Source organism: Zalophus californianus, chromosome 17 (genome assembly GCF_009762305.2).
Source record: "Zalophus californianus isolate mZalCal1 chromosome 17, mZalCal1.pri.v2, whole genome shotgun sequence".
In the NCBI taxonomy this organism is placed as follows: Eukaryota; Metazoa; Chordata; class Mammalia; order Carnivora; family Otariidae; genus Zalophus; species Zalophus californianus.
In genome coordinates, this window is record NC_045611.1 from 42,743,003 (window position 1) to 42,769,150 (window position 26,148).

The following is a 26,148-nucleotide window of genomic DNA, read 5'->3' on the forward strand; positions in this document are numbered from 1 at the left end:
TGCCTCGTCGTCATGGCGGCTTTTCGGAAGCCAGTGCTGCTCGGACTTCGAGACACTGCAGTGCACGGCCGCCCCACGGGGCCGGACGCCTGGACTGCTAGCAAGCTGGGCGGCCTTCCGGTGAGGTGGAGCGCCAGGGCCGGGGTCGGCGGGTACTGGTGAGGGCTGCGGGCTGAGGGAGGGGGCGAGGTCCCTGAGCAGAGCCGGAGTCTGAGCGCTTCCCTGCCCTCAGGACGCCCTGCCGGCGGTAGCAGCGCCGAGGCCAGTGTGTGAACGTTGCAGGCAGCCTCTTGCCCTGGTCGTGCAGGTGTACTGTCCGCTGGAAGGCTCCCCGTTTCACCGGCTACTGCACGTGTTCGCTTGCCCCCTTCCCAGGTGCGGCAGCGGCGGGACGCGCAGGTAGGCGGGGAAGTTCCGAGCTGCCTCGGGGTTTTATGCCGAGTGGGCGGGAGCTGGGGGCCGCACCGGCCATACCGGATAGGGCTGGCCCGCTGGCTGGTGGTCAGCTTTGGAGCCTCACTGCCATTTATTTTTTACCCCGAAGCTGGAAGGTGTTTCGTTCCCAGTGCCTGCAGATGCGAGAGAGAGAGGCGCAGGATGCTCAGGTAAACCGGTTGTGATTAGCATATTATGACTTGCTGTAATTTGGGGGTATTTTCTAGAATATCATTTAAGATAAACTTTCAGTCGTGGCCTTTTGAAGTACGTTGGAATGGTTTTTGCACTTTTCTGAACCGTGAAGTGCTATCTCCTTAAGGTTTTGTTCATTTTTTCTTTTAATATACCCTGGAGGCCTTGAGGCACATAATTCGCTGTTTCTGTTTGGGGAAAAAAATAGGGATAGGTACATATATGTGGTTGTGTGTAATACATTTATGTGTTTATAGTAAATACAGTTCTTGTGATACCTGTTCGTGTATATAGCAAACAATCAAAAAAATTTGAATTTATTGAATTAAAAGGTTGGGCAAGTTGGTAGCTGCAGAACAAAATTCAGTCTCCCTTTGTCTGTAAATGTCCGCTTATGTATGTATATACACTGAGTTCTTTTTTTCTTTTTTTTTTTAAGATTTTACTTATTTATTCATTTGAGAGAGTGAGAGAGAGAGCACATGAGAGGGGGGAGGATCAGAGGGAGAAGCAGACTCCCTGCGGGACTCGATCCTGGGACTCCAGGATCACAACCTGAGCCGAAGGCAGTCGCTTAACCAACTGAGCCACCCAGGCGCCCTATACACTGAGTTCTAAACGTGTGCCAGGCATGGTACTGCCATACCAGGAATGAAACGATGAAACCGATGGTGTCTGCCTATATTTGTCAGGGTTGAGTTGCAGGTAATAGAAAAACACTGACTTTTTAAAGCCGAGACAGAATTAGGTTTTTACTATCACTGGATAGTTTGGAGGGGGCCACTCCAGGAATGAACCACACCTCAGAACTGGCCTGTCAAGGAGCTGTTATACCACCTACCCCACCTGCAGTCAGAAAGCTGAGATGTGATCTGGTGAAGGGGAAGCTGCCCTTGTTAGATCTTTTGGCTCCAGGTCCTTGCTTTATATCACTTTTGCTTCATGGCCTCTCTTTCCACCTCATTCTGTTTCAAGTTTGTGTCTCCCTAGTGGACCTGACTAGCCAGCCCTTGATCATATCTGAAACCCTAGCTGCTAAGGAGTCTGGGAAATGTAGTTCTCTCCTGCTAGCTTCTGTAGCACATGAAGCACAACTGAGAGAGTTGGGAATAGATGGTTGAAGAAACCACTGTACTACATTTGCCACGCTGCTCCTGGAAAGGGAAGAGAATTATTATTACCTCCAGCATGCTTTTGAGCATATTGGGACCAGGAAGTTGAATCAGAATGTGCAAGAGGGGAAGGTGCTGTGTGAAGGCTCCCTCGGGAAGGTGAAGGAATGGGTAGCTCAGGCCAAGGGAATAGGTGAGATCACTCAAGTGTGCTTGGGCTTCATTCCCTGAATATTCTTCCAGAAACAGGAAAATGGCCTTGCAGCTGAGGATTGGTGCGAAGGTGCAGATGACTGGGGAAGTGACAGTGAGGAGGCGCCACCACCACAGCTTACCTTGGATTTTGGAAATGATTCCAGTAGTGCCAGAGACATAGACTATACTGCCCAGCTCCAAAATCTCCACCTGCAGGATGCTGCCCCGGGCGCCGCTTCTCCTGTTTCTCCTGGGGAAGAGATGGCCTTGCCTTCTGAGGTGCCACAGTTCCTGCCGTACTACATCTGTGTGGTAGATGAGGAGGATTACAGGGACTTCGTCAGCCTAGATCATGCTCATAGCCTTCTGAGGGAGTATCAGCAGAAAGAAGGAATGGATATGGAACAGTTGCTTTCCCATAGGTGAGAATGTGTGCTGCTGAGTCTGAGGGGACTGATCAGGAAGCTGCCACAGGAGGTACCCTTTGGTTTGATTCTAGTACTCGGGGAAACTTTTCCAAGCAGAGCTTGTACGTGTAGGACATTTCTGCTTTGCTCCTCTTGGATGAGAAAGGGGAACAGAGACAAGGCAATCTTACCAGCCACCCTTGAGTTAGCTGGAAAACACTGCTCTGTTTCTAAGTACCCTCAAGAAGATGAGCAAAGAAGTTAGGGGTGACAACTTGTACAGAAGAACATGTGTTTACTATCTCTTTAATTTTATTTTCTGTCTTTAAATGATTGGCTCAGACAGGTAAGTTAGAAAAATGCCATTTGTTTTTTGACTCTTGGCTGTGTCTCAAGAACTGGCCTGGGACGTCAGAGGCCTGCCCAGAGCCTCAGCCTCACCAGTGAAATGAGAGTCGTGTTGATACCTCTGTTGTCTGTCTCATCGATGGTTTTAGGAGTCGCTTGAGAGAATAGGTCCTAAAAGGCTTTATGAACCAAAGCCCTATAAAGAAATAAGCATGATCATTCTTGCTATTATAATAGAATTACGATAGGTTATTTGGAGAGATGACCTGGTTCTTTTTTTTTATTATTTTAATCACCATACATTACATCATTAGTTTTTGCTGTAGTGTTCCATGATTCATTGTTCGCCTATAACACCCAGTGCTCCATTCAGTATGCGCCCTCTTTAATACCCATCACCAGGCTAACCCATCCCCCCACCCCCCTCCCCTCTAGAACCCTCAGTTTGTTTCTCAGAGTCCATCGTCTGTCATGGTTCGTCTCCGATTTCCCCCCCCTTCATTTTTCCCTTCCTGACCTGGTTCTTTACCAGAGCTGTTTCCTTTGTAAGCTTTTCAGAATAATGCTGGACTGCTTGCAGACTGGTTGCTGTTGAAAATAATCCATAGTGGGGAAAGAAATGGAGATAGTCAATGGGCATAAAGACTTTTAAAATTGCACATAATTATCCCGGAGTTGAAAATGGCAAGGGAGCAGGGCTTGGGAGAAGGGTGTGTAGGGGATTACTGTTAGCTATTACAAGGTATTAAATTTATGGGTTTTTTTTTAAAGATTTTATTTATTTATTTGACAGAGAGAGACGGAACACAAGCAGGGGCAGTGGGAGAGGGAGAAGCAGGCTTCCTGCAGGGCAAGGAGCCCAATGTGGGGCTCGATCCCAGAACCCTGGGATCATGACCGGAGCCGAAGGCAGACGCTTAATGACTGAGCCACCCAGGTGCCCCAAATTTACGATTTTTTAAAAAGGTTTCTTGGGGTACCTGGGTGGCTCAGATGGTTAAGCGTCTGCCTTTGGCTCAGGTCATGATCCCAGGGTCCTGGGATCGAGCCCCGCATCGGGCTCCCTGCTCTGCGGGAAGCCTGCTTCTCCCCCTCCCTCTGCCACTCCCCTTGCTTGTGTTCCCTCTCTCGCTGTGTCTCTCTCTGTCAAATAAATAAATAAAATCTTTAAAAAATAAAATAAAAAGATTTCTTTATTTTTAGAGTGAGTGTGGTGGAATGGAGTGGGGCAGTGGGAGAGAGAGAATCCCAAGCAGACTCTGCACTGAGCTCAGAGCCTGACGTGGGGCTTGATCCCACAACCCTGAAACCACGACCTTTGCCGAAACCCAGAGTCTAACCCTTAACTGACTGCACCACCCAGGTGCTGCTTAAATTTATGATTTTTAAATTATGTGCATTATCTTGTTTGCTCTTCTAAATATTGTAATTCTCTGGATATAGAGACTCAGAAGTGTTTTCTGCTTTTTGTTTTTTAGTCTTCCTAGTGATGGTGATGAAAAATATGAGAAGACCACAATTAAAAGTGGAGATAAGATATTTTACAAATTCATGAAGAGAATTGCTGCTTGTCAGGAGCAGATTTTGAGGTAGAGGCACGTTTTCTATTATTGTTTTTCTTGATTATAAAAGCAATACATGTTAGTTTGGAAAATACTGGGAAATATAATGAGAAAACCAAAATCTAATATTCCACAAACCGAGAGGCTAAGATTTTAGTGTATTATGTTCACTTATTTTTTATGCATTTGGACGCATGTACGTGGGTAGGAGTTGTGTGGGGTTTTTTGTTTGTTTTTTAAAGCTTTATTTATTTATTTTAGAGAGAGAGGGAGAGAGCATGAGCCAGGAGGGGGAGAAAGAATCTCAGGCTGACTCCAGGCTGAGCACTGAGCCCTATGCGGGGCTCGTTCTCATGACCCTGAGATCACGACCTGAGCCGAAACCAAGAGTTGGATGCTTAACCAACTGTGTCACCCAGACTCCTCAGGAAATGTGTGTTTTTAAAAAACATGATTTGGGGGGCCCCTGGCTGGCTCAGTCAGTAGAGCATGCAACGCTTGATCTCGGGGTTGTGAGTTCAAGCCCCATGTTGAGTGTAGAGTTTACTTAAAAACTAAAAAAAAAAAAAAAAAAAACCCATAATTTGGATCGTATACTGTGATTTTTTTTTTTTAAAGATTTTATTTATTTGACAGCGAGAGAGCACAAGCAGGGGGAGCAGCAGAGGGAGAAACAGGCTCCCCGCTGAGCAGGGAAGCCCGATGCAGGGCTCGATCCCAGGACTCTCAGATCATGACCTGAGCCGAAGGCAGACGATTAACTGACTGAGCCACCCAGGTGCCCTAGTATGATTTTTTTTTTAAAGTAATCTCTACAGTATCTTTTCAGTACATTGAGAACTTTGATTTTTTTTTAATTTTTTTAAAAGATTTTATTTATTTGAGAGAGGGAGAGAGAAAGAGCACGAGCAGGGGGAGGGGCAGAGGGAGAGGGAGAAGCAGATTCCCTGTTGAACTGGGAGCCGGATGCAGGGCTCGTGCTGGGACTCCAGGATCATGACCTGAGCCGAAGGCAGAGGCTTAACAAACTGAGCCACCCAGCTGCCCTCAACTTTTTATTTACTCAGAAATTTCTCTCTAACCAAAGGTAACAGAATTTATTGTGTTTGACTTCCTGTGTTTTCTTGTAGGAGTTTTTGGTTTTAGTTTTTACATTTAGGGGTCTGTGATCCATTTTGAGTTAATTTTTGTATATAATGTATGACGGTCAAGGTTCTTTTTTTGTATGAATACCCAATTGTTGCAACACCAGTTTCTATTGCTGATCACTTTTGTCTCGCTTATCAGTTACTAGGAGAGGAGTGTCAAAACTTTCAGCTATGATTATAGATATGTCCTCTTTTAATTCTGTCAAAGTTTGTCTCATGCTTTTTGGTACTGTTTTGAGATGTATGCGCTTGTAGGATTATTTATCTGATGAATTGATCCTGTTATAATTATAAATAAATATTCCTGTTTATTTCTGTTGATACTTTTTCCTTGGATTGTATTTGATCTCATGTCAGTATAGCCACACTAGCGTTCTTTTGTTTAATCTTGTGTGGTTGATCTTTTTTATACTGTTTACTTTCAGCCTCTTCCTTTAAATATAGAGTGTTTGGGGTTTTTTTTTTTTTAAGTTATTTGATTTATTTAAAGTAAAAAAGAAAAAAAAACAGTTTACTTATTTCTCCCACCCCTGATCCCTTGCCTCTGGAAACCACCAATTTCTTCTCTATGAGTTTGGTTTGTTTTTTGTTTTTTTTAGGTCCTGCCTGTAAGTGATTTCACACAGTATGTCTTTCTCTGTCTGACTTATTTCACTTAGCATTATGCCCTTGAGGCCCATCCATGCTGTCGCAAATGTCAAGATTTCCTTTTTTATGGCTGAGTATTCTGTTGTGTGTTGTGTGTGTATATATATGTACACAAAAATACACACATACAACACACACACGTACACACACACATCACAATTTCTTTTCCACTTATTTGTCGATGGACGCTTGGGTTACGTACATGTCTTGGCTGTTGTACACAATTCTGCAGTGAACGTGAGGGTAGTTACCTTTTTTGAGTTAGCGTTTTTGTCTCCTTTGAATAAATACCCAGAAATGAGCTTGCTGGATCATACGGTAGTTCTGTTTCTAATTTTTTGAGGAACCTCCATACCGTTTGCCACAGCGGCTGCACCAATTTCCACTCCCACGAACAGTGCACAAGGGCTCCCTTTTCTCCACATCCTCGCCAACACTTGTTTTTTTTTGTCTTTTTGATAATTGTCATTCTGACAGGGGTGAGGTGTTATAGAGTATACTTTTTAAACAACATATATATATATATGGGTCTTGCCTTTATTTTATCCAGACTGTTTGCTTTCTACATAGGGTCTTGAGTCCATTTAATATAATTATTGGTGGTGGTGGGTTAATTTTGTCATTCTGGTATTGGCTCTTTTCCTTTTTAGTTTTTTGTCCCTCTTTTCCCTTTTGTTTTAACCTTATTTTCAGTGAATTGAATACTGTTAATTTATGATTGTATGTCTTTTCTGTTGCCATAAACAGGGTTTGCTTTATTTTTTAAAGATTTTATTTATTTGACAGAGACACAGCGAGAGAGGGAACACAAGCAGGGGGAGTGGGGGAGGGAGAAGCAGGCTTCCCACTGAGCAGGGAGCCCGATGTGGGGCTCGATCCCAGGACCTTGGGACCATGACCTGAGCCGAAGGCAGACGCTTCACGACTGAGCCACCCAGGCGCCCCTGAAATAATCGGTAGTTTTTAAGGATAACATATATACCATAAAATTAAAAATAATGATTCGGGGTGCCTGGCTGGCTCAGTCGGTAGAGCACACAGCTCTTGATCTCAGGGTTGTGAGTTCAAGCCCTGCATTGGGTATAGAGATTACTTAAAACAAAAAATAAAATCTTTTTAAAAATAATGAAAGTAATCATCAGAAGGTCTTTTATATTTATCCACTTTTTTACCCTTTTCGTGCTCTACATTCCTTCAAGCTGAGCTTCCATCTGGTATTTCCCTTAAGTCTGAAGGACTTCTGGTTTTGTTTTGTTTTTTTTTTTTTTACAATGCAAGCTTAGGGGTGCCTGGGTGGCTCAGGCGGTTGAACGTTGGGCTGTTGATCTCAGGTCTTGATTGCAGGGTTGTGAGTTCAAGCCTCGCATTGGGCGTGGAGCCTACTTAAAAATAAGTAAGTAAGTAAGTAAATAAGTAAAATAAAAATAAAGTGCGGGTTTGTTGGAGATAGCCACAAAGGTTTTGTCTACAAATATATTTGTTAATATTTCTTTTAATAGACATTTCTATTGGCTATACAGTTTGCTTTTTACTTGTTTTCCATTCAACACTAGAAAGATTTTGTTCCATTGACTTGTTGCCTTTAGTGTTTCTGTTAGAAATTAGCTGTAATTCTTATTGTTGTTCTTATGTTTGTTATATTTATGTAATGAAACTATTATGTCCTTCAGTGACTGTATGGGTTTTTTTTTTTTTAAAGATTTTATTTATTTGACAGAGAGACACAGCGAGAGAGGGAACAGAAGCAGGGGGAGTGGGAGAGGGAGAAGCAGGCTTCCCGCGGAGCAGGGAGCCCAATGTGGGGCTCGATCCCAGAACCCTGGGAGTCATGACCTGAGCTGAAGGCAGCCGCTTAACGACTGAGCCACCCACGTGCCCCTGTATGTTTTAATATATCCTGCTTGGGATTTGCTGAACTTTTTGGATTTTTGCATTGGGGGTTTTGCATTTGGATTTTTGCATTCATGTCTATTCATGAATTTTGGAAAAATTTGGCCATTATCTCTTCAAATATTTCTTCTGTCCTCTTTCCTTTTTCTAGGACTCTAGTTGTATGTTTCAACATACAATTTGAAATTGTCCCATGGTTTTTAAAGACCCTGTTTCTTTTTTAAAATTATTTTCACTTTTTGTTTCGTTTTGGAAATTCTATTTTCCTCAGATTCACAGATTTTTTGTTGTTTCCTACCTGCTGTTAACTTTTATTGAATGAAGTTCTTTATTCTGCCACGGCATTTTTCATTTCTAGCATTTCTCAGTTTCCATTTCTGTGCTGACTTCCTCGTCTGTTTATGCATGTATACCTTTTCTGCTAGATTCTTTTATATGTTTATTATTATTATTTTAAAGATTTTACTTATTTATTTGATGGAGAGAGCACAAGCACGGGGAGCGGCAGGGAGAGGGAGAAGCAGACAGAGGGAGAGGGAGAAGCAGGCTCCCTGCTAAGCAAGGAGCCCAGTGTAGGGCTCAATCCCAGGACCCTGACCTGAGCCAAAGGCAGACGCTTAACCCACGGATCCACCCAGGTGCCCCTATATGTTTATTATTGATATTTTATAATTTGTTTTATCCCCCTTCCACTGACATTTTAGGTTTTTTTTTTTTTTAAGATTTTATTTATTTATTTGAGAGAGAGAGAATGAGAGCCAGAGAGCACGAGAGGGAAGAGGGTCAGAGGGAGAAGCAGACTCCCCGCTGAGCAGGGAGCCCGATGTGGGACTCGATCCCGGGACTCCAGGATCATGACCCGAGCCGAAGGCAGTCGCTCAACCAACTGAGGCACCCAGGCGCCCTCAACTGACATTTTAAAGTCTTTTTCCGGTAACTCCATCATCTTGTCTGTGGGTATTCTTTTTTTTTTTTTTTTTAAGATTTTATTTATTTCAGAGAGTGCACAAGCAGGGGGAGGGGTAGGCAGAGGGAAAAGCAGGCTCCCTGCTCAGCAGGGAGCCCAATGAGGGACTTGATCCCAGGATCCTGAGATCATGACCTGAGCTGAAGGCAAATGCTTAACCGACTGAGCCACCCCAGCGCCCTTGTGGGTATTCTTATATTGACTTTCTTTGTGGCTTAAATTTTTCTGCTGCTCTTGGGGTACCTGGGTGGCTCAGTTAAGTGTGCGACTCTTGATTTTGGCTCAGGTCATGAGACTGAGCGCTGCATTGGGCTCTGCGCTGAGTGTGGAGCCTGCTTAGGGTTCTGGTTCTCTCTCTCCCTCTTGCTTTGCCCCCCACCCACCCACCCCAGCTTATGCACACACTCTCTCAAATAAATAATTTTCTGCTGTTCTGTATATCTAATTTCTTTTTATTGTTTACCGTTGTATGTTGAAGAAGGGTAGATACTGAAGTAAATATTTACTCCTTAGAAGGGTGTGTCACTTCTTTAAGGCTAGTAGTGTGGTGATCCAAGTCGGCTTACTCTGTGGTTGAGCTCTCTCTGGACTTTGTTGCAGTTGTAGTTAGATTCGGGTCAACATTGGCTTTAGTGCCTTCATCCAGACTTTGAATCAAACATTGACAAGATTTCAGATGTCTTGCTGAGCTCTACAGGCTGGCTGCTAGGTTTTGGGCCTTTGGATTTTCTTTGCTCTCTGGTTTTGCTCCTGGTACTCTGCAAGAAGGAAGCAAAGTTTGCAAAGCATGGTCTCTGATGTTGAAATGTGACTTGTGTATGGTCCTTCTTCAGGGTCTATTGTTTCCTTGCTCTAGGTATTCCTGGAGTGGAGAACCACTTTTTTTGACCTGCCCTACATCAGAAGTCACTGAGCTCCCAGCCTGCAGCCACTGTGGAGTCCAAAGGACATTTGAGTTTCAGCTTATGCCGGCAATGGTCAGCATGCTCAGAAGCACTAATTTAGGTAATAAGCCCTTTATTCATTTGATTTTGTGGCTATATTGCACTAATATGGAATTATTTTAAGAGGAAAGGCTATCATTTCATTTTTGTTATAAAATGTAAGCATATTACAAAAAATTGGGGAAATTTATAATCCACCCAATCCAACACAAACACTGATACCATTTTGTCGGGTTTTTTTTTTTTTTTTTAAGATTTTATTTATCTGAGAGAGAGAGAGCACAAGCAGGGGGAGCGGCAGAGGGAGAGGGAGAAGCAGGTTCCCCGTTGAGCAGGTGGAGCCCGATGTGGGGCTCGATCCCAGGACCCTGGGATTATGACCTGAGCCGAAGGCAGACGCTTAACTGACTGAGCCACCCAGGTGCCCCCATTTTGTCTGTTTAAGGCCAAGCTGTTTTCTTTCCTTTTTTTTTTTTTTGTTTATTTTTTAGGCCAAGCTGTTTTCTATCCTTAAAATTATTTTCATAGCGGGAGCCCCTGGCTGGCTAGGTTGGTGGAGTATGTGACTCTTGATGTCAGGGCTGTGAGTTCAAGCCCCACTTGAGTTTACTTAAAGAAAGAAAGAAACAAAAAACTTAAATAGCATTGTATTATAATCAAAATTTATTATTTAAAAAACTGGGGGCAGAGGGGGCAAATAACTTTTACAGGGGTACCTGGCTGGTTCAGTTGGAAGAGCATGTGAGTTTGAGACCCATGTTGGGTGTAGAGATTACAAAAAATTATTTTGAAAAACTTTGAAAATTAAAAAATGTTTTAAAAAAATAATTTGGGGCACCTGGCTGGCTCAGTTGGTAGAGCACGTGACTTGATCTTGGGGTTTTGAGTTTAAGCCCCATGTTGGGCATAGAGCTTACTTAAAAATTTTAAAAAAATTAAAAAATAAACTTGGGGGTGCCTGGGTGGCTCAGTTGGTTAAGCGTCTGATTTTGGCTCTGGTCATGATCTCAGAGTCCTGGGATCCAGCCTTGCATCGGGCTTTGTCCTCATTGGGGAGACTGCTTATCCCTCTGCCTCTCCCCCTGCTCATGCTCAAGTGCTCTCTCTCTCTCTCTCAAATAATAAAATCTCTTAAAAAATTTTTTTTAAATAACTTTTATGTGATTATAGTTATTATTTTGTCATCATTATATGGTCTTTCTAAACAAAAATTAAAAGTTTTTATAATAAAAGTAGTGGGGCACCTGGCTGGCTCCGTCAGTAGAGCATGTGACTCTTATCTTGGTCATGAGTTCAGGCCACACATTGGGCATAGACCAGGGCTCACTCTCACAACCCTGAGATCATGACCTGAGCTGAAACCACAAGTTGGATGCTCAACCAACTGAGCCACCCAGGCACCCCTAAGTTTATTTATTTTTTTAGTAATCTCTATCCCCAATTTTAGGGCTTGAACTCATAATCCTGAGATTGAGAGTTGCATCCTCTTCTGAGTTGTTATATTAATGGTATTAATATAAGATTTGTTGACTTTATAGATTTTTCTCTATTGTTTTATAGTCTGCATATTTAAAATCTCTTTTATTTTTTTTTTCTGCTAGCTTTGGTTGGTTGGTGGTCTTTTTCTAGTTCCTCAAGGTATACAGTTAGGTCATTGATTTGAGATCTTTCTTTGTCCTTTTTTTTTTTTTTTAAGTTTTATTTATTTGAGAACGAGCGAGTGAGTAAGGGGAGGGGCAAAGGGAAAGTGAGAATCCTGAAGCAGACTCCCCGCTGAGCTCAGAACCCCACACAGGGCTTGATCCCAGGACCCTGAAATCATGACCTGAGCTGAAATTAAGAATAGACGCTTAACCAACTGAGCCACCCAGGCACCCCTCTTTGTTCTTAATGTATGTGTTTGCGCTTCTGATTTTCCACTTAGCACTGCTTTTACTACATCTGATAAGATTAGGTATTTTGTGTTTTTGTTTTCATTTGTCTTAGATATATATTGTCTAATTGCCCTTAATGATTTCTTCTTTGACCTATTGGTTATTTAAAAGTGTTTTATTTAATTTCCACGTATTTGTGAATTTTCCAGTTTTCCTTTTATTACTTATTTCTAGTTTCATATCATTGTGATTGGAAAAGATAACCTTGTGTGATTTTTAATCTTTCTAATTTATTGAGACTTACTTTGTGGCCTAACATATGGTATATCCCAGAGAATATTCTATGTGCACTTGAAGAGAATGTGTTTACTGCTGTAGTTGAGTGGAGTGTTCTGTATGTGCCTGTTCTTTTTTTTTGGGGTAGGGGGGGTATGTGCCTATTAGTGGTAATTGATTTATAACCTCGTCAAAACCTTTGTTTCTTTATTGATCTTATGTTTGGTTGTTTCATCCATTACTTTAAATAGGGTATTGAAGTCAACTATTATTGTAGCACTGTCTATTTTTCCCTTCAATTCTGTCAGTTTTTGCTTCATACATTTTGGGCCTCTGCATATAGAAGTATATATGTTTATAATTGTTATACTGTTTGCTTAGAATATATTTTTCTATCCTTTTTCTTTCATTCTCTTTGTGTCCCTGTATCTGGAGAGTCTCTAATAGATAGTGTATAGATGGATCTTGTTTTATTTTTGTTATATCCAATCTGCCAGTGCCCTTTTTAATGGAGCTTAATCCATTTACATTTAATGTCATTATCGATAAAGAAGGATTGACTTCTACCATATAGCTATTTCTTTTCTGTATGTCTTACAATATTTTTGTTTCTCAATTAATTCTTCCATGACTGACTTTTCTTTCTTTTTTTGTATTTAGGTGATTTTGGGGGGGGGTTGTATAACATTCAGATTCCCTTTCAGTTTTTTTAGTTACTCATTTAGTAGTTACTTGGGGGTTACAGTTAACATCTTAAAATTATAACAATCTAGTTGAATAATACCAACTTTGTTTCAATAATATACAAACACTCTGCTTATATATACCTCTTTGTTCCTCCCTCTCTCTCTTTTTTTTTAAGATTTTATTTATTTGACAGAGACAGAGAGAGAGGGAACACAAGAAGGGGGGGAGTGGGAGCGGGAGAAGCAGACTTCCCCGCGGAACAGGGGGCCCAATGCGGGGCTCAATCCCAGGACCCTGGGATCACAACCTGAGCCGAAGGCAGACGCTTAACAACTGAGCCACCCAGGCGCCCCTTTCCTCTCTCTTTATATTGTTATTGTCACAGATTATATCTTTATGTGTTATATGTCTATGAACATAGATTTATAATTATTGTTTTATGTGTTTGCCTTTTAAATCATATAGGAAAAAGAGGGAAGTTACAACCTGAACCAAAAGTACAGTAAAGCAAATCTGGCTTTTATGAAGTAATCAACTAGTGTTCTTTAGTTTTTGTTTTTGAGTTCCTGTCCAGAGTTCTTTAATTTCAGATGAATTCCTTTTAGCATTTCTTAGAGGGCAGATGTGCTCCCTCAGCTTTTAAAAATCTGATAATGTCTTAATTCTCCTTCATTTTTGAAGGGTAGTTTTGCCAGATATACAATTCTTGGTTTTTAGTCTTTTTCTTTCAGGACTTTAGATATGTCATCCACTGCCTCTAAGCCTTCAGGGTTTCTGGGACATCATCTGTTAAATCTTAATGAGGGTATCTTGTATGTAACTAGTTATTTCTGTCTTATTGCTTTCAAAAATGATCTTTGTCTTTGAGTTTTAACAGTTTGACCATAATGTGTCTGAATCCCTTTGAGATTTTCCTACTTAAAATTTGTTTCTGTAATTCTGAATAAACTGTAAAACATTGAATTGTGTACTTTAAAATGGTGAATTTTAGGGGCGCCTAGGTGGCTCGGTAGGTTGAGCGTCTCTTAATCTCAGCTCAGGTCTTCATTTCGGGGTTGTGAGTTCAGGCCCCATGTTGGCTCCACACTGAGTGTGGAGCCCACTTTAAAAATAAATAAATAAATAAATAAATAAATGGTGAATTTTATGGCATGTGAATTATATTTCAATTAAGAAAAACACCATGTGGGGCGCCTGGGTGGCTCAGATGGTTAAGCATCTGCCTTCGGCTCAGGTCATGATCCCAGGATCGAGTCCCTCATCGGGCTCCCTGTTCAGTGGGGAGCCTGCTTCTCCCTCTGCCTCTCTCTCTGTCTCTGTCTCTTATGGATAAATATATAAAATCTTTAAAAAAAAAAAAAGAAAGAAAAACACCATGTGAGCAGCTGCATAAACTCATAATGCCTTTGGTGATCCTTATAAAGACACCAGGAAAAGCAAATATAATAGCAAAGCAGTAATTATAAAAATTTGGTTTAATGGAGGTAATTAAGCCAACTTTTCATCCATTCTTTAGAAAAAAGTGTTGGTTTTATTTTGCCCGTTTGTGTATTAATAATATGTAGTTGAAAATTTTTCTGTTATACATATTTTTAAGCAGGATTTCAGTGAGTGTATTATAAAGGCCAATCCTTTGAGCCCTGATTTTTTGAGATCTTTGTATTTTTCTTTTTCTTTTTTTTTTTTTAAGATTTTAGTTATTTATGTGACAGAGACGGAGCACAAGCAGGGGGAGTGGGAGAGGGAGAAGCAGGCTTCCTGCTGAGCAGAGAGCCCGATGTGGGGCTTGATCCCAGGACCCTGGGACCATGACCCGAGCTGAAGGCAGACGCTTAACAACTGAGCCACCCATGCGCCCCAAGGTCTTCGTGTTTTTCTTACTAATGCATTTATTTTATGTCTTGCTTGTTTGTTGCAAATTCAAAATATTGAACTCTCAGGCACTGTTTGTACAGCATACTAATTTGACTTACATATATTCTAAAATGATTACCACAATAAGTTTAATTAATATCAATCATATAGATATGAAAGAAAAAGATTGTTTTTTTCCCTTGTGGTGAGAACTCTTAGGATCTGTCCTCTTAAAAGCTTTCCAAATCTACATCTCTGATATTTATTTATCTTACAACTGGAAATTTGTACCTTTTGACCACCTTCGTCCAATTCTCTTTCTTCCTACGCCCTACCTCTGAAACCCCAAATATGATCATTTTTTTCTATGAGTTTTGAGTTCTTTTTTTTTTTTTTTAGATTATACATACAAGTCAGATCATACATTATTGTCTTTCCCTTTTTGACTTATTTCAGTTAGCATAATTCTCTCAAGATCCATCCATGTTGTTGCAAATGACAAGATTCTCTTCTATATGTGGCTAAATAGTATTCCAGTGTGTGTGTGTGTATCACGTCTTTATCCATTTGTCTGTCATTGGACACTGAGGTTGTTTCATGTTTTGGCTATTTATTTATTTGAGAGAGAGAGAGAAAGTGAGCAGAGGGAGGAGCAGAGAGAGAGGGACAAGCAGACTCCGCCCGCTGAGCACAGAGTGCAACTAGGGGCTTGATCCCACCACCTGAGATCATGATCTGACCCAAAATCAAGAGTCTGATACTCAACTGACTGAACCACCCAGGCACTCCATGTCTTGGCTATTGTAAATAATGTTACAATGAACATGGGGGTGCAGATATCTCTTTGACATAATGATTTCATTTTCTGTATACCCAGCAGTAGAATTGCTGGATTATGTGCTATTTCCATTTTTCATTTTCTGAGGAACTTCCATACTATTTTCGATACCACAGTGGCAATACCAATTTACATTCCCATAACAGGATGCAGGGGTTCCCTTTTCTCCATATTCTTGCCAGTACTTGTTATTTCTTGACTTTTTGGTGACGGCCATTCTAACAGGCGTGAGGTGATATCTCTCTGTGGTTTTGATTTGCACTTCCCTGATGATTAGTGATGTTGAGTACCTTTTCATGTATCTGTTGGCCATTCACATATCTTCTTTGGAAAAATGTCTATTCATGTCCTTTCTCCATTTTTAAATTGGATTGTTCATATTATTTTGCTGGTGAATTGTATGAGTTCTCCATATATTTTGGATATTAACCCCTTATCAGATATATGATTTGCACATATTTTTTCCTATTCCATAAGTTGTCTTTTCATTTTGTTGATTTTTTCTTTTGCTTGTGATAATTTCTTTTTTTTTTAAGATTTTATTTTTAAGTAATCTCTACACCTTAAAGTGGGGTTCAAACCCACAACCCCAGGATCAAGAGTCACTCTACCAACTGAGCCAGCCAGGTGCTCCTGTGTTAATTTCTTTTAAAAATATTTTTTATTTTTAAAATATTTATTTAAGTCATCTCTACATCCAACGTGCAGCTTGAACTCATGACCCCCAGATCAAGAGATGCACGCTCCACTGACTGAGCCAGCCAGTGCCCCTGAAGTGATGATTCTTTTTTTTTTCTAAGATTTTATTTATTTATTTGAGAGAGAGAACGCACAGGTGGGAGGGAGAGGCAGAAGCAGGCTCCCCTGATGCGGGACGCTTAACTGACTGAGCCACCCAGGTAGGTGCCCTTTATTCTTTTTGGTTTTTTTAAAGATTTTTTATTTATGTCTTTGTCAGAGAGAGCAAGTACAAACAGGGGGAGTGGCAGGCAGAGGAATAGAGAGAAGCAGGCTCCCCACTGAGCGCGGAGCCCGATGTGGGGCTGAGATCATGACCTGAGCCAAAGGCAGATGCTTAACCGACTGAGCCACCCAGGCGCCCCTTAAAAGTATTTTTTAGAGTGTACATGTAATGCTCACTTCAGAAGTCCAGTTACCCAGAGTTAATTGCTGGTGATGATATTTATTTTCTCTTGTTTCTATACACATTAAGAGATAAATTTAAAATTGTTTTCGTACTTCTTTCTTCACAGAATTTCCTAGTGTCGTTGAATATTTCTCCCAGTGGAAGTTCCATTTTATCTAGCGATTTACATCTCAACTGTTTCTCTTTTTTTTTTTCTTTTTCTTTAGTATAAATAACAATTTAATTAGTACCCTTTCTATAGAGTCTTTTCTGTAATTTTGAGTATATCTTCAATATTGAATCTTAGAAGTAGAATCTTTTTACCAAAGGATATGAACTTTTTAGGGGTACCTGGGTGGATCAGTCAGTTAGAGCATGTATCTCTTGCTCTCAGGGTCATGAGTTCAAGGCTCATGTTGGGCACAGAGGGTACATTAAAAAAAAAAGAGTATGAACTTTTTAAAAAAACTTCCTTGACAAAAAAAAGAAATTACATATATTTTGGTGTATTTTGTCTGCTAAATAGGCTTGTGCTTTGAACACATAGTACACAAATACTGAAATTATGTTTTTATGTTGCTGACAGTGAATACTCTTTTGAAATACCAGTGTCTTCCCTAATTATTGAATCAAATTCATAAATGCTCACAATGTTTAAAGGTGCATAGTCCTGAAAGGCTTCTAACAAACTTCTGTGGCCCCATTTTCTCCCCTCCTCTGTCTAGTTGCACTCAAGGGAGACAGTAGCCTCCATCCAGGTTGTTTCTTCTAGAATTTATTTTTGTAATTCTAAATAAGAGGTGCTACTTTTTACATTTATCTCTTTTAGACAATATCTGTTGAGTTCCTGAATTGGTATAGGAGAATTTGGATCTCTCACAGCCCCCTCCCATTCTGCCTCACCCTGTCACTTTCTCCCATACTCTCAGTCATGTTTGTAATTCTCACTTAAGTCGGTAGTGGTAGTTAGCAAAGCAGTATATTGTGCTCAGATGTTCTTCTTGGACATGATAATACCTGTTTGATTCTCTCTTTTTTTTTTAAGATTTTATATATTTATTTGACACAGAGATAGCAAGAGCAGGAACACAAGCAGGGGGGGAGTGGAAGAGGGAGAAGCAGGCTTCCCACCGAGCAGGGAACCTGATGCGGGGCTCGATCCCAGGACCCTGGGACCATGACCCAAGTCGAAGGCAGACGCTTAACGACTAAGCCACCCAGGCGCCCCATACCTGTTTGATTCTTCTGGCCAGTTCTTCTCACACCCTCCTGGAGGTTCTCAATATTATTTTCCTCACAAATTGAACTCCAGACCACCTGGCTCCATGTTTGCTTCCCTGAGGTCTGGTGTGCCTGGTTCTCCTGAACTAGTCTGAGCTCTAGGCCTTCCACATCTCTAGCATTGCTGTCATCCTGGGTCACCTTCTGCCTTTATTTTGGTATCCTCCTGCCCCTCTTCCAAGTGGGTCCCCCTGTTTCCTAGAACTTTTTTTTTTTTAAGATTTTATTATTTGACAGAGAGAGAGGGGGAACACAAGCAGGGGGAGTGGGAGAGGGGGAAGCAGGCTTCCAGCCAAGCAGGGAGCCTGATGCAGGGCTCGATCCCAGGACTCCGAGATCATGACCCGAGCCAAAGGCAGACGCTTAATGACTGAGCCACCCAGGCATCCCCCCTAGAGCTCTTATCTTCCTCTTTCTCAATTTATCCTTTCAGTTTTGATATAGCACTTTTCCCCAGTAATTTCCTGAGAAGGGATCATGGGAGATAGATACTTAAAGTATCCTATGGGTCTTAAAATATATTTATTCTATTTTTATGTTCATATTAGTCAGATATTGAATCCTAAGACAATTTTTTTTCAGAATTTTAAAGATGTTACTCGTTTTTTTTTTTTTTAAGATTTTATTTTTAATTACTCTCTACACCCAACTTGGGGCTCGAATTTACAACCCCAGGATCAAAAGTCACATGCTCCACCTACTGAGCCAGCCAAATGCCCCGATATTACCTCATTCTTTGAGCATCCTGTGTTGCTATAGAAAGCAATCCCGTTCTGTTAGTCCTTTGAATGGGAACTCTTGCTTCCAGGTCACTTTTAGAATCTTCACTTTATCCTTGTTATTTTGAAATTGTATATATCGTGCTAAATACTTGGTAGGTGTTTTGAGTTCAGAAACTCATGTCCTTCAACTTCCTGGATGATTTTCTTCCATTTTTTTTTTTTGTTGTTGTGCCTTTATGGGAACCTCTGTTTCGATTCTGTTCTTTTTTGTTTTGATCTTTGTTTCACGTTCCAGTTTTTTTCAGCTGTGTACTTTATTCATCTTTTTAGTTGTAAAAAATATATATATATGTATATATATATATAAATAACATAAAATTTAACATCTTAATCATTTGTAAGTATGCAATTTAGTAATGTTAAGTTTATTCACATTGTTATGCAGCCATTCTCCAGAACTTTTTCCTCTTGCAAAACTGCAACTCTGTGACTGCTAACAACTCCCCATTTCCCCCTCTCCTCAGCACCTGGCAACCACCGTTACCACCGTTCTACTTTGTTTCTATGAATTTGTCTACTTGAGATGCCTCAGATAAGTGGAATCATAGTATTTGTCCTTTGAGACTGCCTTATTTCACTTAGCATGAGGGAGGTTCATCCATGTCATACGATGTGTCAGAATTTCCTTCTTTTTTAAAGCTGAATAATATTCTGTAGTATGGATCTACCACATTTTGTTCATCTGTTCATTTGTTGAACACTTGGGTTGCTTCTGCTTCTTGGCTATTGTGACTATTGTTGCTATGATTATGGGTGTACAAATCTCTCTTCAAGATCCTGCTTTCAGTTCTTTTGGATATATATACCAGAAGCAGAATTGCTGGATCATATGGTAATTCTGTTTTTAATTCTTTGAGGAACCACCATAACATATTCAATAGTGGCTGCACCATTTTATATTCCCAGTCAACAGTGCACAAGAATTTCAGTTTCTCTACATCCTCACCAACACTTGTTTTCCATATTTTTGTGGTTTTTTTGGTTTTGTTTTAATAGTAACCATCCTAATGGATGTGACATATCTACAGTGGTTACAATTCGCATTTCCCTAATGATTAATGATGTTGAGCATCTCTTTATATGAATGGCTTGTTAGCCATTTACATATCATTTTAGGAGAAATGTCTACTCAAGTCTTACTGTTCATTTTGTAGTCAGGTTATATAACTTTTTGTTGTTGAGTTGTAAGAATTCTTTTTTTTTAATATTTTTTATTTTATTTATTTGAGAGAGAGAATGAGAGATAGAGAGCACAAGAGGGAAGAGGGTCAGAGGGAGAAGCAGACTCCCTGCTGAGCAGGGAGCCCGATGCGGGACTCGATCCCAGGACTCCAGGATCTTGACCTGAGCTGAAAGCAGTCGCTTAACCAACTGAGCCACCCAGGCACCCCAGTTGTAAGAATTCTTTTTATAGTCTAGATATGAACCCCTTATCAGGTGTGATTTTTTGCAAATGTTTTCTTCCATTTTGTAGGTTCCCTGAAAACTGTTGAGTCCTTTGGTGCACCTAATTTTTTAATTTTGATATAGTCCAGTTTGTCTATTTTTACATCTGTTGCCTGTGCTTTTGGTTTCATGTTCAGAAAATCCTTGCCACGTACTTCCTTTTTAAAAAAGAAGCACTCAGGGGCGCCTGGGTGGCTCAGTTGTTGAGCGTCTGCCTTCGGCTCAGGTCATGATCCCAGGGTCCTGGGATCGAGCCCTGCTTTGGGCTCCTGCTCAGTGGGAAGCCTGCTTCTCCCTCTCCCACTCCCCCTGTTTATGTTCCCTCTCTCGCTGTGTCTCTCTTTGTCAAATAAATAAAATCTTTAAAAAAAAAAAAAAAAAAAGGAAGCACCTCAGTAAAGTACACCAATCTTAAGCCTATGGCTTGATGAATTTTTACCTAAATACTCTTGTAATTGCCACCCAGAGTAAGATGGGGAGTGTTTGCAGTGTCCCAGAAAGTCCCTTGGGCCTCCTTCCCTCTCTATGGTTATCACTGTCGCCTGTCCCCTTATGAATTTTGCCTGTTCTGGAACTTCACACAAATGGAATCATATGGTGTATGACTTTGAGCCTGAGTGCTTCTATTTAACTTTACATCTTTGTTCACTCTATCTTCTAACCTTTCTTTTGAATTTAGTTTGGCTGTTCTATTTTTATTTTTCAAAAGCTCTTCCTTGTTCTCTGAAACTTTTCCATACCACCTTTTTGTTTTGTCTTGTTTGATGAGTTCTTCTATATCTTTAAGAAGTGGTCTAGGGGCACCTGGATAGCTTAGTCAGTTAAGCGTCCGACTCTTGATCTTAGCTCAGGTCTTGAACTCAGGGTGGTGAATTCAAGTCCCACCTTGAGCTCCATGCTGGGCGTGGAGCCTACTTAAAAAAAGAGAAGTGGTCTGTTTCTCTAAGTTTTCACTTGTTACCCATGTTGTCTATTTTCTGCAACTTTTTTAAAGACTTTATTTTTAAGTAATCTCTACACCCAGCGTTGACTTGAACCTACAACCCCGAGATCAAGAGTTGGGTGCTCCATAGAGTGAGTCAGCCAGGCACCCCTCCTGTAATTTTTCTGATCCCCAAATATTATGTTGGAGATTTTTTGTAAATGTCTGGCAAACCTTGGAAGTCACCATTACTAACAACATATGTCAACATCGTTCTAGTCATCATTCTTGACATTAATACAGGTAGGAAGTTTAGATAGATGGCTAAAAAAAATTTTTTTTTTTTTAGTATTTTACTTACTTAATTGACCCAGAGAGAGAGAGTGAGCACAAGCAGGGGAAACTGCAGGCAGAGAGAGAGGGAGAAGCAGGCTCCCCGCAGAGCAGGGAGCCCCATGTGGGGCTCAATTCTAGGACCCTGAGATCATGACCTGAGTCGAAGGCAGACACTAAGCTGACTGAGCCCCCTAGAAAAAAAATTCTAGGGTGCCTGAGTGGCTCAGTTGGTTAAGTGACTGCCTTGGGCTCAGGTCATGATCCCAGAGTCCTGGGATCGAGTCCCACATGGGGCTCCCAGCTCAGCAGGGAGCCTGCTTCTCCCTCTGACCCTCTCCCTTCTCATGCTGTTTCTCTCTCTCTCTCAAATAAATAAATAAATAAAATCTTAAAAAACAAAGAAAAATTCTAAAGACAGGAAAATTCAGTACATACTAATTAAGAATATTGGAATAAATGTGTGCAAATTCAACATAAGGAAAAGTAAGTGTATGTGAAGCAGCTGCTGGATTGTAGGCAATGGGTTCTTTTACCTAGTTTCTAAACAGTCCTTCTGAAGCTAAAAGAATTACATTCATTCCATTTTTCAATTTTAGATCGTATGTATCAGGCTTTTTACTATAATAAGGAAATGTATGTCCTGCTCTGCCTCCAAATATTTCAGTTTTTTTTTTAAGATTTTTTTTTTATTTATTTCTTCAAGTAATCTCTGCACCCATTGTGGGGCTTGAACTTACAACTCCAAGATCAGGAGTCACATGCTCCCCCAATGGAGCCAGCCAGGTGCCCCATTTTAGTATTACTTGTACTTCATTGAGGTTTATAAGTCTGTACTCTGTCACCATGATTGTCACAGCTAATAAGCTTTTGTTCTGTGTTTCAGTGGTTTGTGTGTTCACACCATTCTTTTCAGTGAGCTTTTCCATTCCTGAATCTTTTATTTTGATTCTTCTCTGGTAGCTGCATTCTATCAGGTGATATAGCCTTAAGGAGGGCTTATAGCGGTTATTCTTACTTCAGAATGTCTGCCTTTGTATTGAAGGACAACCCATGTATAAAATCCTGAGGTCCCGTTTTCTTTCCTCCCGACAGTGGTAGACCTGCTGCTGTCATGTCCTCACAGTGAGAGCCCCTCTGGCTCTTCTGTCATCACCCGTGGCCCCGTTTCACGGAGAAGTACATTTTTCTCCCAGTCCCTAAGATCCTTTATATTGAGATCTTTAGGCTGTGAGTGAAGTCTGAGGGTGGCCTGATTTCCCCCCGCTTTGTAACCAACGTTTATGCTAGCACCTGTAGATTTTTCTTTATTCCTGAAGTACAATCTCTGAACTAACGTGTCTTGCTGTTGCATTGTTCCATAATCCTTTCATCCTGGGACAAGGGGCATTTTCGGACCTGCATTTAGTTTTTCTCTTTCTTTCTTTTCTTTTCTTTCTTGTTTCTGAATATTTTTTCTGTTGCATGTGTAGCTTTTCTACTGAAGCAGTAGCAGTTGTGTTGGTCACATTTCTTCTCTCCTGTACTCACATCTTTCCTCTTTCCCTCTGCGTTCACCGCCATTCTCTCAAGCCTTTCCTTTCTACCTGTAATTAGGTTTCACCTGTCTTTTCTGTTCCTTGTGGCTTCTGCTGTTTTGCATTAGATGCATACTGGGGCTGTTTTGACCTCCACATGGTTTCCTCTTTCTCCTACCCCTGCCTCGCCCTTCTGTGCCAGGCCCCTGGGCTCAGACCTCATGTTCAGTACTCTGCTGTTTGGTATTTTGTTCCATCTGATTCCTTGCCGCTGCTCCTTTGCTACCTGGTGGCTACCAGTTCTCAGACTCCAGCCTTCTTATGCCCTCTGCAAAGTACATGTTGCACATTCTGGTTGGAAATTATCTCAAATTCACCAGGTCATTTCTCTCAAATCAGCTCCATTTTGGCCTTGTTAGTTCTGTCTTTGGTGCTTTTCTTTCCATTATCCCTGCCTGCATTTTCCTTTCGAAGTGTTTTTCCTTTGCTGCTCCAAACCAGTTGTCTGGCTCCTCGTGTTGACTTGTTTCCCCGTTCTCATATCAGCAGGAATTCTTGTGGATCATGTTTTCTTGGTGCTACTCTTCACGGCTCTGTACGTTGATAAATTTCTGTAAGCTCTTAGGAGTGTGTGTGTGTGTGTGTGAGAGAGAGAGAGAGAGAGAGAGAGAGAGAGAATTCTTTGGAGGTAGTGTGTTCTCTTAGTGTGATACTTATTTATGTATGTGTGTAAGTAAGCAAGCAAGCAAGCTCCACACGCAACTTGGGGCTCGAACTCATGACCCCGAGATCAAGAGTCACATGCCCAACCCACTGACTGAGCCAGCCAGGAGCCCCATGAAAATTTTTTTTTTAAGATTTTATTTATGGGCGCCTGGGTGGCTCAGTTGGTTAAGCCACTGCCTTCGGCTCAGGTCATGATCCTGGAGTCCCGGGATCGAGTCCCGCATCGGGCTCCCTGCTCAGCAGGGAGTCTGCTTCTCCCTCTGACCCTCCCCCCACTCATGTGCTTTCTCTCTCTCATTCTTTCTCTCAAATAAACAAATAAAATCTTTAAAAAAAAAAGATTTTATTTATTTATTTGAGAGAGAGAGAGGGTATGTGAGCAGGGGAAGGGGCAGAGGGAGAAGGAGAGAACCTCAAGCAGAGTCCGTGCTGAGCTTGGGGCCTGACACAAGGCTCGATCTCAGGATCCTGAGATCATGACCTGAGCTGAAATCAAGAGTTGGACACTTAACTGACTGAGTCACCCACGAACCCCCCCAATTTTTTTTTAAGTAGGCTCAATGTCCAGCATTGATCCCAACAAGGGCTTGAACTCACGACCCCAAAATCAAGACCTGAGCTGATATCAAGAGTCAGATATTTAACCAGCAGAGTCACCCAGGTGCCCCCACCCCCTCGCCCAGCCCCGTGACATATTTTTAAATGATTTTCAGTGATGGGCACCTAGGTGGCTCCGTCAGTTAAGCAAGCATCTGCTTTCGGCTCAGGTCATGATCCCAGGGTTCTGGGGTCGAGCCCCATAGCAGGGAGCCTGCTTCTCCCTCTGCCTGCCGCTCCCCCTGCTTGTGCTCTCTCTCTCTGTCAAATAAATAAATAAAATCTATAAAAAAAACCTGATTTTCAGTGTCCAGTATCCTAGACAGTTATAATAAAGACTTTAAAGTATATTTTCCTGTTAAATCTGCTTTTTGCCATCAGCGGTCACTTACTGTGGGGAAGAATGTGGCAGAAAGGTAGTGAACACTGGTTTTGCTGTTCCTAATTATTTTTTCATCTTATTGGATAAAATCACTCCTGTAGCAACAGCAGCTACCCTGATATTGCGTCATCATTCTCCTTCTATTATCATCTCGTTGCTTAACCTCTTTGTTTTACATTGAGCACTTAAGATATGCCAGGCTCTGTTCTAAGTATCTTACATGTACTAGTTTATTGAATCCTCCTCACAACAATCTTTTTTTTTTTTTTTAAGATTTTATTTATTTATTTGAAAGAGAAAGCACACAAGCACAAGTAGGGACAAGGGACAGAGGGAGAGGGAGAAGCAGACTCCCTGCTGAGCAAGGAGCCCAATGCGGGGCTTGATCCCAGGACCCTGGGATCCTGACCTGAGCCGAAGGCAGACGCCTAACCGACTGAGTCACCCACCCAGGCTCCCTTCTTCACAACAGTCTTATCTTCATGATAAATGCGGTCATTATTACAGAGCGGTGAAGTTCCCTTACTCAGGTGGTAGAACTGGGATTTAAAGTCAGGTAGTCTTGCTCCAGAGTCTGGGCTCTATCCACTGAGCAAACCTTTAAATAGTGAGTATATCTCCTAACATTTCCTCTTTGTTAGAATTCTGAATATGTTGTGTCTTTCAGGTCTTTCTGTAGAATTTGGAACAATTCTGATTTACACATGTGAGAAGAGTTGCTGGCCTCAAAATCATCAGACTCCCATGGAGGAACTTTGTATCATACAAGAAGACCCAGATGAATCATTATTTAAGTAGAGCATTTCCTTTTATTTATATAAATTAAAGCAAATTTTAATGTCCAGATTTGCGTATTTTTACTTCATTTTGACTCACAGATTATTCACTCTTTGTTTTAAGTACGGTCCTTTTTGCTTTCTGGCATCTGTGCTGGGGCTGCGGTGAGATTTAGAAGCTTCTGGCTGTGGACCGGTCTACCTTCCCAGGGCCAGTTGCTTGTCTCCACAGAGACAGCTCAGAATGTGGCTCCCCTCCAGCCCAGATTGCGGGTGTTCTCTGCACAAGCAACCTAATGGGCTTTGTCAGAGGGAGAGTGGCCGAAGATCCAAGGGCAGCGGTCAGCCTCTTACCCCACCTCTGCTGCCTCCGTACTTCACTGCGCTCTGTTGCCGTCCCTGGATGCTGACCGAACCACTCGGCCCACCCCGGCTTCTTGAGGCTCCCACCCTGATATTTAGCTAGGGCCACCTAGCTGTTTAGACCTGCCCCGTGTTCTCCCTACTCACGGTCCCCACCCTCACCCTGTCCCACCTTTTGCCCCTGCAGTATCACAGCAAAGGGGTCCCTTCTCTATTCTGGACATTGTCCCTTCTTCCAGGTGGTCACTTTTCCAATCTCCCCTTTCTCCTTTTGGTTTTTATGTTAACCCCTTCCATTCTGCTACACTTTGACAGCAGTCTGAAAACACGCCCACCAACTGTGTACAGACTTGCTTTTTGCCTGCATAGATGAGGAAACTGCTATAAACAGTTTGATTCGCTACCCTGGCAAATAACACATTAGGGTCCAGATTATCATGAGGAGGGGTTCTCCTGGGCAGCGTGTGACTGGTGGGAACACCACCTGATCCTGCCTCCTGGGGCACCCGAGGGAAAA

General features: G+C 41.6%; 1 protein-coding gene across 2 annotated transcripts; it reads left to right on the plus strand.

Moving 5' to 3' along the window:
• On the plus strand, window positions 1-25,336 carry PDCD2L (programmed cell death 2 like). 2 transcript variants are annotated; one of them, XM_027619281.2, is made up of 7 exons: window positions 1-120; window positions 233-399; window positions 545-605; window positions 1,986-2,359; window positions 4,171-4,281; window positions 9,764-9,912; window positions 25,160-25,336. In XM_027619281.2, the coding sequence occupies exons 1-7, from the start codon at window positions 13-15 to the stop codon at window positions 25,288-25,290; spliced, it is 1,101 nt and encodes a 366-aa protein (XP_027475082.2). In that variant the 5' UTR covers window positions 1-12; the 3' UTR covers window positions 25,291-25,336. The 2 variants fall into 2 exon arrangements, with proteins under 2 accessions (XP_027475082.2, XP_027475083.2); XM_027619282.2 differs by lacking the exon at window positions 9,764-9,912 and having other exon boundaries at window positions 25,160-25,330.
• Window positions 25,337-26,148: the final 812 nt, after the last annotated feature.